The 16,688-nt window shown below is 40.6% G+C and overlaps 1 protein-coding gene across 1 annotated transcript; it reads left to right on the top strand.

Annotated features, from left to right (window-relative positions):
• Positions 1–457: 457 nt before the first annotated feature.
• On the top strand, positions 458–16,655 carry LOC112986871 (nucleolar RNA helicase 2-like). The gene is made up of 15 exons (XM_026106388.2): positions 458–669; positions 1,080–1,346; positions 2,605–2,680; positions 3,249–3,427; positions 4,780–4,897; positions 5,842–6,027; positions 6,579–6,724; positions 7,712–7,861; positions 9,626–9,787; positions 10,572–10,691; positions 11,498–11,571; positions 11,797–11,956; positions 12,255–12,389; positions 15,052–15,096; positions 16,080–16,655. Exons 1-15 carry the CDS (start codon positions 565–567, stop codon positions 16,272–16,274), a joined length of 2,118 nt encoding a protein of 705 aa, XP_025962173.1. The 5' UTR covers positions 458–564; the 3' UTR covers positions 16,275–16,655.
• The last annotated feature ends 33 nt before the right edge of the window (positions 16,656–16,688 follow it).

The raw sequence follows: 16,688 nt of genomic DNA, 5'->3' as shown, positions 1-16,688 counted from the left end.
ACTACGGTGAGTTTCTGCTGGGGGTGTGTCTCTGGCTGCGAGGAGAAAGGAGAAGCCCTGGCTGAGGCCGCGGCTGCCCTCAGCCGTGCCCCCGCCGCCATCTTTGTCCTCAGGCTTCTGCGGGGCTCCTCGGCCCCCCGCTCACGCAGCACCCCCGAGCGGCTTTTTCGCTTGCTGAAAAACCCCGCCCAGGGGCTTAGCCAGGTACTCGGGGCATGGAACAACGCTGAGTGCCGGCGCGAGGCGGGGAAGCAGCGCGGGTCGCCGCTGCCGGTGCCGGTGCCGGTGCGGCGCCGCGGCCCCTATCCGTCATGGCGGCCGCCTCTCGGCGAAGGCGTGCGGCCTGCCACGAGGGCCGGCTGCGCGCGGGGCACGCCGGGCCTTGTAGTCCCGCGGGGGAGCCCCGGGGCATGCCGGGCCTCGCCGTGCCGCGGCCCTATTGGCTGGCGCGGGGCGGGGCGCGCGCGGCGTTGCCGGGGCGGGTTCCGGGGTGGGGCCCGTTCCTGTCACACAGGGCGGCGGCGCGGTACGGCGCGGTGCGGAGCGGCCGGCCGGCGCGCGGAGATGCCTGAGGCCACCCGGTTTTGCGCCAGCAGCGGGGCCGAGTCCGAGTCCGAGAGCCCTATGGAGAGCGAGTCGGCCCTGGAGAGCAGCCGGCGGCGGCGCAAGGTACCGCTGAGGGCTCCGCGGCCTCTCGCGGCCCGGCGCGGTGCGGCCGCCGGCCGTTGAGTCGCTCGCGGCTGCCGGGCGCCATGTGCGCTTCCCCCGAGGCCGGCGGGTGCGCGGCCGGGGCGGGCCCGCCGGCGGGGGAGGCGCGGGCTGGGGCCGGGCGGCCTCCTCGCAGCGGCCGGGGCGGTGCTGCCGGCAGGGGGAAGGGGGGGGGGGGCGAGCCCCGAAAACGAAGGCCGGGCCGGGGAAATGCCCGCTGCGCCGCGGCGGGGGGCAGCCGTTGCCGTGCGCCCTCCCCTGCGGGTAACTAGGGGGTGAATCTCCATTTTTAACTCTCTTCCGCGCCGCCTTCTGCTTGCTTAATGCACGTGTGTTTTCCTCCGCGGCTGTGTCGCTCCGTGGCCCACCAGAAGGAGAAAAAAGAGAAGAAATCTAAACACCACGACAGATCCAGGAGGAGGAGGTCTCCAACAGATGAAAGTGAGCAGTCGGAGGATGACCTTGATTCTCCAAAACTCAAGAGAGCAAGGAGTGGAGATAAAGAGAATGGTGATAGTAGGGGAGAAAGCCCGGAGCACACGAGGTTATCTTCCCTGAACATGAAATCCAGCCACAAAAAGCGGCACAGTAATTCCAGTGAAACATCAAGTGGTGACTGCGACAGTGAGCAAGAGCAGGTAAAACTAATAAGTGGTTCAGCTATAGTGGTTTCTTTAGCTTTCAACTCCTGTGTTGCAACAAGATTAAATTTATATCAAATTATTTTTCGGTTTTGTCTTATTCTAACCAGTGGGGAGACTGCTGCTGCTCTTCAAAGCCTAAAACTAATTGAGCTGTCTTTTATGTCCGTTATTTGTAAAACTTCAAAACTGAGAGAGTGCTGAAGTTATCAGCGTGGCGTGGCTTCTTGACTTCGGCAGTCTAACACTGTGATAACCGTTGGCAGTTGGACAAATTGCAGTGAGATGGTGCTTTAATATGATTCAGCACCATCAGATGTGGTTGTAATTGCCAGAAATATATTTTAATTGGTGTGTTTTTGTTAGCGTGAGTTCTTTTCTGATGAAATAATAATTAGCTGTTTCTAGCTAGTGGAAAAAGAAAACATTACGTATTTACCTGTCTGTATGTCTGATCCTATTAAATAGTAGTTAATGTGATAAGATACTCCGTAATACAATAAAATGTATTGTCATGCCAAGCTTGTAAGTCTTTTTAAACCCTTCTGTAAGAATGGTTTTAATTTTTATTTTGTCTGAGTATTTTTGCTTGATTTAGGTTCTTTAAAATTGCTCGATGAACCAAATTTTTTTTAGAAGGAAAGCATAATCTCTTGTACCTAGGATTTGCTCTGAAAAGCCTTCATACCTGTAATTTCTGTTGCTTGTTTGTTTCTCGTTCCAATTGATGCTAAACAGAGCCTCTAGAATTTCCATGGTTTAGCATTCTTTCCTCTCCTTCACTGCTTAAATCACCGTACTATTAAAGTGATATGCTAGTAAGTAGGAACAGTTGATAGTGATCTGCTTTTTAATGTTACTCTTTTGAGGATTGATTTCTGTATCTGTAAATCACTGTACTGTATTTGGGAGTAGGATATAGACTAAATACTAAGCTTGGTTCTTGCCTGTTACAACAAAGTACTCCAGGCCATCGGGAGTTGTTTAAAAATATTATCTTAAAATTTATTGAGGTATTTGGCACTTAGTTATGCCATTAGATATGAAACAGAGTCTTATTACAGATCACTTTTGAGCAACTTTGAAATATGATATAAAGTAAAGCAAAGGAGGGTCTGCAGCGGCATTTATGGTATTGTCACTGAAAATTTGACCTTTGGGTATGACATTAGCACCTAGGTGGTTATCTTGAATTTTCTGAATGATCGTATGATACTTACATGGAATGCTATCTGAATTGCTATTTACCAAACAGGAGTTGACTGAAGAACAGAAAGAAGGTGCTTTCTCCAACTTTTGTATTTCCAAAGGGACTGTGCAGCTTCTTCAAGGTAAATTTCTTGGCATCATGTGATCACAGAAAATAAATGATTTCTGTCATGTTTTTTTTATGCTCAGCATGTTCAGTCAGTATTTGAGATGTGCTCTGCTTATGTGTATGCAAGACAGATGTTACACAGAAGACAAATGTTATTTCTGTGTGAGTAAAAGAATAACAAGTATACTTAGTATCTCTGACATTAGTATGGCCGATTTAGTATGAAATCGAGATAAGAGTAGAAATGGTTTTGGCATGCACGTAAGAGATCTGCTTAGATAGATGGGGATTATCACATAAAGAAAGCCACAGTGTTTTAAGACTCCTTTAGTGATGGATAGTAACACCATCTGTCCAAGCTAGCAGTATCTCTAGTGATATGAAGCTGGAGAATGGGTTAGAGAGTCCCAAGGCATTCCTGAAGTTGAGCTCTGTGATGAAATATAGCAGTGAAGGTGATGATATAGTCCTGACTTACTCTGGAGTTGGTTAATATTGTGCTCGAGATGACTTCCTCTGAAGACTATGCGAGAACAACTGTAACATGATTATATTAAAGAAGTCTGTTTAAATTGCCACAGCTCGAGGAGTAACATACCTGTTTCCCGTGCAAGTAAAGACCTTTCACCCAGTGTATTCTGGCAAAGATGTAATTGCTCAAGCACGAACTGGAACTGGGAAAACATTTTCTTTTGCTATTCCCTTAATTGAAAAGCTTCAGGCAGACACACAGGAAAGAAGAAGAGGCCGTTCACCAAAGGTAACTACACTAACTACACTTAGTTGTAACGGGTGTTTTTACTTTGTCTTGTGTCCGAGTGATTCAGATTTTTAAAATACTGGAAAAGTTCTTCAAGTCTGTGCAGGGCTAAGCTAACCCATGTTAAAGACTCTTTGATAGCCGTACTCATTGGGGCTGTGCCTGCATCCTGTGCTGCCTCATGCCCTCTGATCAAGATCAGAGCGACAAAGCTCTATTCACTTGTCAGTTCCCTCTTGCTGCTTGTACAAGAAGACCGACATTGCAGGGATTCGACCTGTCACTCGTTATTTTTGGCCTCATCTGCTGGAGTCCAGTAGTCACTGGTATAAAGCAAAGATCCAAGAGGCTGTGGGATTTAATGTTACCGGTTTAGCACATCTCTGGATGCCCCTTTTTTTTTCTCCAGGTTAGCAACAGATTAGAGACCTTTTTGACTGATAAAAGACTATATAAGTAGTGGAAGATTTCCAGAATAGGCTTATTTTTCATTCGGACCACCACCGGGTGTTGAAGCTTTTTCTCCGGGGGATGCAGACTCATTACTAGCTGCCTGCGTTCTGTGAGGGAATACAGATGTGCTGTGTATCTCCTTTCACAAGATTCTTACAGTGACCTCCAAAACTAGACAGGGCAAAGCAGATTATATCCTCATTAAGGGGAGGAAAACGCATTTTGTCTGTTTAATTCATCTTGTCACCCATCTCACAGATTACCTGAAACTTGTATTGCAGAACTAGAACCAGATGTTTTATCCAGATGCAGAATCTTTACATCTGCCAATCTAGATAGGTGGTGGCTGTCTGACTGAGAATGCTGGTTGAAGATTTGGCATAGTCTTTTGCAGAGAAAGGAAAGCTTTCTTCAAATAAGTCAAGTCTTAAAATAGAAAAGTTTTCAGGCTTTACTCTACCATAGTACACCGCTTCTCACTTTCTTTGATGTGTATCGATGTTGAACGAAATTACAGGACAAGTATTTTAAGGTTCCTTTTGTCGAGCCACTGCTACCAGCTCTGCAGTGACTATTAAACTAAAGCATATGCACACCTAGAAGAAAATTCTTATAGCTGATATATTCTAGAGCCAAAGCTAGGTAAGATTTAAGTACCTCCTCTATATCACGTTAAAAAAAAAAAATTAGCTTGTCCTAAATGAATGTGTGCTGAGGGAAATTAGTGATGTTCCAAGAACCTTAAGCAATGTCTTTTTCCTGATCTTTGCTTAGATAACTTTATTTCAACCTGAATTGTTTTTGAATGGTGTAATGTTTAGACCTAAACTGAAGTCTAGTGGCTTCTTGGCAGAAGTCATGTTGAGAGAATCTCTCTGTATTGTTTTCCTTTTATCTAGGTATTAGTTCTCGCTCCAACGAGAGAGCTGGCAAACCAGGTTGCCAAAGACTTCAAGGACATCACAAGAAAACTCACAGTAGCTTGCTTTTATGGAGGAACTCCATATAATGGACAAAGTAAGTGACACTTTTGAACAATAATTGAAATATGGATTGCCTGACGTATTTAAGAAATGCAGTTGGCTCTTTCCAAACACACACTTGCATTCAAGAACTGGAGAGCATTCATGGAGAATTCAGTGCCTTAGTATGTATCTTTTTATGGTGGGAAATAAGTATAGTTGTCAACTGTATTCTTAGTATTCTTTGTCTACTAATGTACTTTAAATCAAAGTGAAAGATTGTGCCGTGTGTGTACAGAGTATTCAATCTGGGTTCTTGTAAACGTTTATATTTTGTTTTAAAAAACATTAAGTCTTATAGCTGTGGGTGGGTATGATTTTTTTTTTTTTTGCCTGATAATGGGGTTGTATGTTTAGAAGATGTGTAAGTTGGAGAAGTTCTGTATTCTGACTGTGTAGTTAACTGTCTTGATAGTCATACAAAGAGCTAATTAGTGTAGGAATGAGAATAAGGTCTTTTGTTACAATAGATGATGTGTCATAAGTCAGTTGGGATGACTTTTTTTTTCATGCAGAACTTAGGAAAGAGGTGATTCAGTAATTGAGACAATCAAATGAAGAAATATTTTTTTAAAAAAAGTTTCTTATTAAAGAAGTCAGACAATTTGAGAAGAACTAACTTTTTCCAAAATATGTTAAAACAAATTCCTAGTTTGATGCTTCATTTAAATCAAGGGGCGATAGATGGGGGAAGAGTGGTTCCTCCCTCCAACACCCTTCAGGAAGAGCAGTATTGCTTCTACCTATTTTCAGCATTTTTTCCCTTTATTTCCTCCTCTTCATCATTTGCTCTAACGTCCGTTTGTGGGGAAGATTGTTATGATAAATGTTTTAAGAAGCTGTTGTCTCATTATTACTCAGTTAACAAGTCTTTCTAATGTACAGAATTCTCACTAGTTCTCTACTAACTTGTCTTTTTTCTTTCCTGCTTTTTATCAGTTGATCTCATTAGAAGTGGCATTGATATTTTGGTTGGCACACCTGGTCGAATCAAAGACCATCTTCAGAATGGCAAGCTGGACCTTAGCAAGGTGAAACATGTTGTCCTTGATGAAGTCGACCAGATGTTGGACATGGGATTTGCTGAGCAAGTGGAGGACATATTACGAGTTGCGTACAAGAAGGGTAATCTCAATATTTAAACAAATAGTAAGGAATATTAGTAATCATTAGTCTACTGAAACCCAGGTATGTTTTCTGTAGCTTGCAAGCTGGCTTTATTTTGAAAAGACTGAGTAGTATATATATTCTAGGAAATGTGCTGTGAAGGTAGTATGTGAGGAAATGTTGCAGAACTGGAAATCATTCATAGAACCTTTGCAAAGCTTAAAATGCAGTAACTAAGGATTTTTAAACAACTTTGACACCTGTCTATAAGTTGTTCTTGGATCTCTTCCAATAGAAAGGAATTAGAAGCTTTTTGCCCTTTACATTACTTGAAAGCAGACTGGATTTTTGCTCATAGCTTTTTTTCTAAACTTGAAAACAGTTTGACTTTCTAGGGAGGTTTTTTTTCTTCTCCACATAGGTAATACATTAAATTTGAAAAGTAGAATTTCACTGTATATTTTAGATACTGAGATTTGATTCATATTTTTAACTTTTTTGTGACAAACTAGTATACCTCTATAACATGCAAGAAACCAAGGTATTGAAACATTGTTCTGTGTTTTAAGATTCTGAAGACAATCCCCAGACGCTACTGTTTTCTGCAACTTGCCCACATTGGGTGTATGATGTAGCTAAGAAATACATGAAGTCTAAATACGAGCAGATTGACCTTATTGGGAGAAGAACTCAAAAGGCTGCTACAACAGTAGAAGTGAGTAACCTATCTAATGTGGAATATTTTCAGTTGTCTTCCCTTTTCCTTTCTGCCTGAAATGGTCATCCCATCCCAAGCTATATTATCAAAAAAGTTGCTTTGACAATTATTTTTTAGGCATGGGACACATTACAGCTATTCAGTCTGTTGTTAAGTTTAGGATCTGTTTCTTCTTTTACAGCATCCAGTAACCCTATATACTTTCAGCCCACTGTGCTTCAGTTATTAGTTGTTTCTGCTTTCAGAGAAAAGCAAGATCTGAATATATCTCAGAGTTGCAAGCAAAAGGCACACATTAACATTAACCTGGCTCTCTTAAATTACCACTGACATCACCATTGAATTCTGGTATTCTGCATACAGGAGGCTTTTTCAAACTTTTCATTTTTCCTCTCACTAGGCCTTTGCTTGCTATGCAGTAAATACCATAGCAAGGAATACAATACATGTATGTTAGAAGCCTGAATTAATTTTCTTTACCTGATAAAGTAAGGTATTTGTTTCTATTTAAATGTTGTTTAACAGTTACTTTGACTGACCGTTTGTACATGTCACAATTGTATCAGTGGGATTGAAAGACTGTTAATCTTGAGTTTGCAAAGAACTTATAAGGCACTGTGCTCATATATATCAGTTTACCTGACATAAAGCTGTAGTTAATAGAAATATGGTAAATTCTGCACTCTTGACTGTCCTCCAGAGAAACAGTAGGTCATCTCCTGTTTTTTTCCTTGCTTTACAAAGGTAACCCATATGCTGTCACCTTTTCTTCCCTCTTACTGTAGTTACTTTGCTTAGTGTTAGGCTAATCATGGTGGACATAAGGGCATTATGGATTCTGCAAGTTGCAGGAATGCGAGTTAGCATGTTTTGTCCCTCAAGAAACTCTAAAACTCCTTAATATTTGTGGATTTTACAGTTTCAAATGTATTGAAGGAGAATCTTGTCTTTTTATGTAAGCTAAACTGGAATTCTTTTCCACAGCATTTGGCTATAGAGTGTCACTGGTCTCAGAGAGCTGCAGTTATTGGGGATGTTATTCAAGTCTACAGTGGCAGCCACGGGCGGACCATTGTCTTTTGTGAGACCAAAAAGGAGGCAAATGAGCTGGCTTTGAATGCTTCAATCAAACAGGTATTTTATCTTCTGTATTGGTAGCAAAACCTGTTACAGATATATCAACCCTATGTTGATATCAGACCTGTGCGAAGTTTGAAAGAGTGACTTTCAAAGTGGGTAAGGTATGTTTTTGCAGGTAGTCTGACGGTTTCAAAACTTTTAAATGCCAAAAAAACCCTAAACTGTTTGAAAGTTTATAGCATTATAGTCTTCAAGACTGGGCTGCACTAATAGATACTGGGCTATACAGGATTTCTTTCTTTTCTTTTTTCTCTCCCTCCCCCCCTGCCCCTCCCCCCTTTTTTTAAGAGGAGAAGGTCTCATTGACATTAAATGAAACAGTTGCAAATTAATTTATCGTTCAGAAAGCACTCTCTTTTGGGTTAAAATATGGTAACAAGATTTGAGAGCTACTAGGATAACAGCTCTTGGTAGTAGAATAGCAGTTACAGAGTTGCAAGGCTGACATTAATGGTTTTGGGCTATATCTGTGTTTCATTAAGATGCTTATTAGTTTTTAGGAAAAGTTTAAAGGTGTATACATAGAAATAATTTGGTCTCTCAACTCTTGCGAATGGCCTTTAGTTTGTGCCTGAGATTTTTGCTACAGCGTTTTTAACCCTGGCAGAAGATAACTAGTTGATGTAGTGGTGTGGCAATGTCTAAGATGTGTTGCGACACTGATGCTGCGTCCTCTTTTACGGTGGTGGTGTCACAGCAACTTCTTCTTTTGTATGTGTTTTCACGGAAGAGATGGGTTACCTTACGTCTAGAAAGAAGTGTAGCATTGTGTTTCTAGGGGAAGGAGAAGCTTTTTCATCTGCCACAACTGTGTTCAGGAGTGTTTCTCCCGCACTCCTAGATGACCTCACTAACAGCTAAACCTGAGCGTGGAGCCTTATCCTGCGTTACTGGTGGCGTTAGTGATATCAAATCTTGCATAGGCAATGCAGAACTCTGATCTTGGCAGGTAAGAAAAGGAGATTACTTAGACGTTTCTGATTTAGCATTTTAATGCTTGCTAACAGAATATATGCCTATTCCCTCTCTCATGTGACATTAATCTAAAACTGCCTGAAAATGAGTTTTTTGAACTCTGTAGTGATCCTAACATCATGTTAGTATTTTTTAAATCACTCTGTTTACATGTGAAAAGCATGGAAACAAACCATAGGTAAAATATTGTCAAATATGAAGTGGAGAGAAAGTGATTTTAATTTGTATGTTTTGGTCTTTGTCTGTGTGATTGCCGTGATATGGAAGGACTTGCAGAATATTTGGATTTAGAAAAAAAATCTTTGAAACTAATTTTTTTTAAGACCCATTCTGTTTTTGCCCTTTAATTGGTAGAGGGGAAATCGATTATATGAAAGGGGAGTAAGAGGTAACACTATTTTGGAAAAGGTGTAAAATTGAATATTGTGAAGGCCTGAGGACATTCTGTCAGGGATGCCATTTGGAAACAACCTCAGCCTTGCAGAGGGCATGGACTGAAAGCTGAGGCACGGATGTTATATCTGTCTCTAATTACTGTGGCCTGTGATAAGACATGCGCTGCTATTCTGCTTTCCTTACATTGTTAAAGGTCTTTGAGGTATATGAATAAGAAGCACTGAGTGAATACTGCAAGACACCTGAAATATAAATTCTGATAATTCGGTTCTTTTGTATCTTGCCATACGATAGCTGTTGTATACCATGATATCGTAGCCAGAAGTGACCGCAAAATGGAGTATTACTTTGGATTTGGTACAGTCCTGTAATAATACTGTTTTTCAGGATTGCCAGTCATTGCATGGTGACATTCCTCAAAAGCAAAGGGAGATAACACTGAAAGGTTTTAGAAATGGTGCGTTTAAAGTTCTGGTTGCAACGAACGTAGCTGCCCGTGGTTTGGATATCCCTGAAGTTGACCTGGTTGTGCAAGGTTCGCCACCAAAGGTAGGAGATAGATATGTTGGGTGTTTTGTAGTATAAATTATAGTCTTGTTTTCAAGTAGCAAATGTTACCAAGTGATGGTCTTCACCACATAGAGTTTATCAGCATTGCATTTAATAGTAAGAAATATGCCAATATACAGATGTAGCTTCTTAGCTGATACCTTAAGAGTGCATCGGTCTATAGTCCATTTGAAGATGGTCTTTTTAAAACATCTTCAGATAATACTTTTCACAGATAATATCAAAAGATTTTGGTTGGCCTTCAAGGCTGTCTAAAGCATCTCCCTTCAAGGCCATATATGGTGATTGCAAGTCTGGAAGTGGGGGGGGAGAGAGAGGCTAGATACGTCTTGCAAGAATGACTCACTAAGTAGGGGCGTGTGTGAGGAGGAGACCTCAACAGTGAGAACATTGGCTGAAGTTTCAGTGAATTCACTAATAATGTCTCAGAAACCACGTTGCTCGCGTTGACATGCAGGAGCCATGAGTGGCCTTGTATAGAGGTATACATGTGCAAAAGTTTTCTCAGGTTCCCTGTGGTGATGCCAGAACAAGGCTTAGTTGACCCATGCTCGTGATTCTGGCTTTCAAACCATGCTTTTTAGAGGGTTATGGAAAAGCTTACTCTTCTGACTTTAAATCAAAAAAGCCACTGTTTCTGACTTCTCAGATGCAATTATTGAGCATTGTTTGGGCTTAACTAGAACAGCTTCTATTAAGTTATGAACCTAACTTTGAATGAACCGATATAATTGGATAAAGCATAAGGTTATTTATTTTGAAGGATGTGGAGTCCTACATCCATCGTTCTGGACGCACAGGTCGAGCTGGCCGAACTGGGATCTGTATCTGTTTTTATCAGCGAAAGGAAGAAAATCAATTAAGATACGTGGAGCAAAAAGCGGTAAAGTACAGTTTTCTTCTAGTCATGGGCACTCAAATGTAATGAGATAGGGTAGCGTATAAAATCTTCATGTCTTATTTTGTTCAACAGTTTCATTGTGGAATATACCTTATATAGCATCCACTTGAGGTTCAGTTTATCTTGGAGAGTTTGGGTACGTAGTAATTAGTGTGGAGCAGGCAGCACACTACTGATTCTCATACCCACACTTTCTCAGCAGATGCCAGCAAGATTGTACCTGTGGAAATGAAAAAGAAGCTAGCTGGATTTCAGTTTACTGATCACCCTGGCTTATCCTGTGATCAGTGATCTGCATATTTGTAGCTTTATTGAGAACTTACTCTGATTTATACTCTTTGTGCTGTCTCATATGATAGCTTTCTCAGTGGTTAAGCATTCAGTTGGGATGAGATGGTTTGGTCTTTGGAATGTAAAATTCAGGAGACTTGGATTTAGAAAGGTTGTGTGACGTGTACTTTAATCTGATTTACTTGGATTTATAATTTTGTGTAGAGTATATAGGCCTTTTTTTCTGGAAAAGTCAACATGATTCCTATTCATTTGAGTTTAAGGCTAATGGATCATTTAAACTGACCTATGTATACTAAATGCTTTTAAATGTTACTGATGTTCCTTTGAGCTTAACCTTGTAATTTTTACTAGCAAAGGTAGGGAGTTAAAAGGTGAAAAGCACAAGCCAAATTTAAGGTTTAAATGCTTTTTTCATTGGAAACCAACAATATTTCTTTCAGAACTCAGTTATTTATGGTCTGTAACTTTCATCTGCATTTCACTATAAATTTCAGGGCATTACATTTAAGCGTGTTGGTGTTCCTACTGCTACAGATATAATAAAAGCTTCCAGCAAAGATGCCATCAGGTATGTTGAGTGACTTGAGCCCTATCATATCTTCCTATCTTTCTAATTCAAAATGGCTGTTTGAATTGCTTATTGCCATCTCTCTGTAGGAGTGGTGATATCAGTCGATAACTGATCTCTATTAAAGTCTTAGATTGCTGTTTTTTCTTCTGTTCCAGAGTCTACTAAATACCACTGCATAATTTTTTCTCCTTACCTAGCAGTCTTTTTGCTTTAAATACTTAGGTGTCTGGATTCTGTTCCTCAAACTGCTATTGAGTATTTCAAAGAATCTGCTCGGTGGCTAATACAAGAGAAGGGGCCAGTTAATGCTCTGGCTGCAGCGCTAGCCCATATTTCAGGTGCTACTTCCATTGAACAGCGCTCCCTGCTCAACTCAGATGCTGTAAGTGTGTTTAGCTTAATGTTTGTCTGGAATTTGAAAACAAAACCAAAAACTCTACTTTGTTTAAATATATAATTATTTATCTTATGGTTTTGTTTATGGGAACTGCAGTTAAGCTACAAAGAACTCCTGTTTTAGTTAAAAGCAGAAATATGGAAGAACAAGTGTATTTATCACTGCTATAACAGTAGCCATTTTAAAGACTTGGTTTATAACCCTTGAATAAGCAGGTTTCTCATGTCTGGATGCATTGAAGCTCTGACTGAATGAAATGTAAAAAAAAATTCTTACTCTTTAGGGATTTGTTACAATGATACTACGCTGCTCTGAAGAAATAAACAATATGAGCTACGCTTGGCGAAGTTTGCGAGAGCAGTTGGGTGATGATATTGATAGGAAGGTGAACAGAATGTGTTTCATCAAGGGAAGAATGGTAAGCTTTTTTGTATCTTTGCTGCTGTACGCTCTTGTTGTAGCCTTTTCTCAGCAAATATCAGGAGAGATATTTGTGGTCTGTTTTTTCTCATTCAAGGCCCTATTGACAAGAACATGATTTTCTCGCAGAAGGATGGGCCTAATCTGTCTTATTAGTGGTCATCTCAGGGATGTAGGGCTCTGCTCTACTGACATGTTAAGGAGGTAGTACAGTGCACTGTAACTGTGAAAGTCTCTATAGGGCTAACTGTATGGGTAAAAGGTGTGAACTGTTTACGCTGTACCTTTATGGTTAGATGTAGAACAGGATTTGTTAAGACACTGTCGGTTCTGATAAAGCATGTCCATCATTTCTGCCACCTAAAACTGAAAGATCAGAAAATTGCTTTTGGTCTGTGTAGATGACATTGTTACAGCCACTGTAGCAAAACTCAATGTGAGACAGTTATTTTAACAAAACTAATTCACTCTTTTCTCTTGGACTTCACATACATTTTCACAAGGATGAGAACATGCATGATCAAACAGTCTGTCTGGGGTTATTTGTGGTGACAGAGGACAAAGGGATACTGCCTGTTGAGTCCTCATCATGTCTCCTAGATTCTTTAGCAAACACGTACTGTGCCTTTTGTACCCTTAAGGAGTTGACAGTGATCTTTTGCCTTTTCATTATGTTCTACTTTTGTGAGTTATTAGACAATATTGCTGATTTGTTCGCTCTTTCTGCTTTTCTGGGTGTAGTTTTTGTTTCCTTGATCTGGGTGTGTTGAGAAGCTGCACAGAGAGATACTGTGATCTTCATGACTTACTCATTTAGGTGCTGTCAACACGTGCCATTCTTTTATCTCTTCTTGTCCTATTATTTTTCTGGTGCTTTCATGCACCCCTACATTTTCGTTCATATCTATATTAAAGTTGCTGTTACAGAGCTCTACATAAACACTTGGTAAATGATAACTAGTCAGTTTGTATTTCCCTCTTTATTTCCCCCCCGCTACGGTTTATGTTGGGGTGGGGAGAGGGCAATAGACAAACTAAAAAGACCTCAAAACTGTTTGAAGACATGTTGTGAGAACACTTCAGAGACAGATGTTGAATGAACTTTCGTGTAGAGATTTGTAATAGAAGCGTTAAGACCGGTATGAATGGAGGTTGAATGTAAGGGTTTTGGAAGTACCAAAAGGAGGGAGATGAAAGAAGGGTGAGTGTTGATGGCGCCTAGATTAGCAAATCATCAAAAGTGCAGCACATCTACATGCAATACCACATATGCATGCAAATCTGGAAAAATAAGAGAGCTTGAAACAAGGGGCAGCCTACACCTCAGCTAAAACAAAGGACTGCAGACTCTAGCCATTAAGGAATGATGTGGGAAGATAAACATTGGAGCCTTAAGACATCCAGCTAAGGAAGGAGAAAGATGGTCCTAATGACTTGCAGAGATGGGATAGAGTGGAGATAAACAAGTTCATAATCACTGTCAGCTCCTAAAAGATACAAAAGATACTTCCAAAACAGCATGGCAAGGAATTCTGGTCTGACCAAATGGGTGCATGCATCTTGGTGCCTGAACACTAGACAGACTGCTTGGATGCATCTTGATACTTGGATATGAGATTGTGAGTGAAATTAGTGTTTTTGTGGGGGTTTTTGTTCTTTGTTTTTTTAATAAAGTCACCTTCCTTTCCTATGAAGTCTTGCAGTTTACTTTCTCACAATGTTGCAATATTATTTACTGTATTTAAAATAATTTAAAAGGAACAAGCAGATTATAAAACAAAGCTTTCATTTCCTTTCAGGCAGCAGGTGTGCACGTACGTTATGAATACATATATTCTAAGGCTTCTTTCTCGCCTTAGAACAAAGTTGTATGATTGGCAATGTTTTAAACAGCAGTTTTAAGATGTTTCTTAAAATCTTGACTTAGGTGCCTTGAGTATACTCTTTTGCATTCCGCTTTTGTAAAAGTTGACTTACACATCTCACTTTATGAATTTCATATGTAGTCTACCAGGTTTCTTGTCAAGACATTTCTGATTTTAAATTTGACTTAAAGGACATTCTTTATGCCAGTGAACCATTTTACTATTTCCGTGTCTCTAAAGTTTCTTTTTAAAATGTGTCCTTCTCACCTGCTATTTGATATTGGCTTCATTGATAAGACTTCTCTTACTGCCCTTGCTTCTGTCTCTGTTCAAAGCATTTTTCTATATTTGATGTGGGGAACACTCCAGACAGTTTTCTATACCACAGAGTTGCAACTCTCTGTATCTAAACTTCTGATTTGAAAGAATTTACACAATCAGTAATGCACAAGCCAGTGGACCACAGTTCAAGATGGAAAGAACTGTAAGCTTGTTAAAGAGCAAGGAAATACAAATTGGAAGTGCTGTATATGCAGAGTAAGGAAAAAAATACATATGTATTTGAGAAAACAGTAAGGAAGTGCAAGTATCAATGTTTTGTGAGACACTAATGAAACTCTGTACAAAGATTTCAAAGTATGTTATGTCTTTGACTTACCGCTAATCACTCATCAGTTTGAAGTGTAGAACTTTTAGTGCATAGGTTTCTAGCTTCTGTTGTGTTTTCCTTTCCTAGTTGTAATCAATCAGAAAAGGGGGAGATTTGAATCAATTAAAACTATTCTCTTGTTTTAGGGTGTGTGCTTTGATATTCCTGCAGCAGACCAAAAGGAAATAGAGGTACGTACGTAAGTTTCTGGTTACAGCGGACTAGATGAAACTGGCTTGACTGGGTCAGGATGAAGATTTTATCTAGCCTGTATCCTGATTTTTATAGTGGCCGAACGGGATGCCAAATGAACAGAAGATCAGAACAAGCATACACTGATCATTTCTTAAAGTATTCCCCCAGTCTCCAAAAATGCGTCGCTTGAGACTTTCTACTGAGAATAGTGGTGGTGTGAACTCCCCATCCCTGTTACTGCTGTGGGATTGATTTTTGTAGACATGTGTTTCATTACACTTAAGAGGCCTTTTCTCCATGTTGCCATTTTCTTCACCCGGAATTCCCTTCACAGAAAAGTGAATTCCAAATCAGATTTTTGCTTTGGCAGAATTAGTATTTGTATGCCAAAATTCCTTAGACTTCCAATTTTTCCTTCAGGTATTATTCCCTTAGCGCATCTCCGTACCCTCATGTCCCAGCATTTGTTCACTCCCGAAACAATTTTTTGTTTTGGATTGGAGGTTAATCGAGGGGTGGGTGAGGTGGGCTGTTGGAGGATCAGTAGGAACTCTAGCTGCACTCCTGTCAATGGAAAAGTGTGGAAAGAGTTTATTGATGAAGCTGCTCTGTAAATCCGTAAGGTGAGCTTCAGTTCAGTTTTACAGTATCAGTTTGGGTTTGCATTTGGGTTGGATGACTGCTGCCCTCACAGGGGCCTGGTGCTCTTGGTGTGAGAGCTTCTGTTACGCAGGGTGCTCGGTCTTCCCCAGTGTCACAGGCTTGTGTTTTGCACAACGGCACGTGCCCTTGGACACCTGCAGCTTTTATTCTTAAAATCTTGAAACTTGTGTTGACCGGTTTAGTTAAAAACTTAAATACCTTGTATTTGCTCACAATTTTTCCTCAATTGTTCAGCCGAGCCAATTTAATAATTATGAGATACACTGTATTTGTATTCCTAGAATTTAACGTGATATGTGTGACTTTCTTTTAACAGGGAAGATGGGAAGATTCAAAACAGTGGCGTCTGTGTGTGGCAACCGAGTTGCCTGAGCTGTTAGAATCGCAGCGAGGAGGAGGAAGTGGCAGGAGCTTCTCGAGCTCCAGGAACGGCAGGCGCGGTAGTTCGGGTAGAAACAGGTTCAGAAGCAGAGGCCAGAAACGAAGTTTTGACAGAGCGTTTGATCGCTAACTTCAGCAGTGCGGGAGTAGAAAAATGGGACTGAAGTATTTTATACCACATTCAACTAGGCTGTTCCTGTATGTTTGTACCACTTTGAAAAAAATCTGTCACTCAGACTTTTTTTTTTTTTTCTCAGTACTACTTTGGTCATAAGTAAGATCCTGTTCACTTCAAAAAAAGCAAAAAAGAGGGGAAAAAAAAAGCAGAGCAAGGTTCCCTTCTTTCTTGTATTGTCATCTCAGCTGTGTGTGAAACCCTTACTGCAGAATATGGCTGTTGCATTCAAGCCCGTAGCCTGGCTCACTGTATAATGTATAGACCTTAAATGCCGGTTGATCCCTGTACATTTTCCAAAAAAAGAAAAAAATAAAGTATTATTTTACAAGTTCAGTGGTGTCTCAGAAGGGTTGTGGGAGCGGCGCC

This window comes from Dromaius novaehollandiae, chromosome 6, assembly GCF_036370855.1.
Source record: "Dromaius novaehollandiae isolate bDroNov1 chromosome 6, bDroNov1.hap1, whole genome shotgun sequence".
In the NCBI taxonomy this organism is placed as follows: domain Eukaryota; kingdom Metazoa; phylum Chordata; class Aves; order Casuariiformes; family Dromaiidae; genus Dromaius; species Dromaius novaehollandiae.
This window is presented reverse-complemented; position numbering and strand designations above follow the sequence as displayed.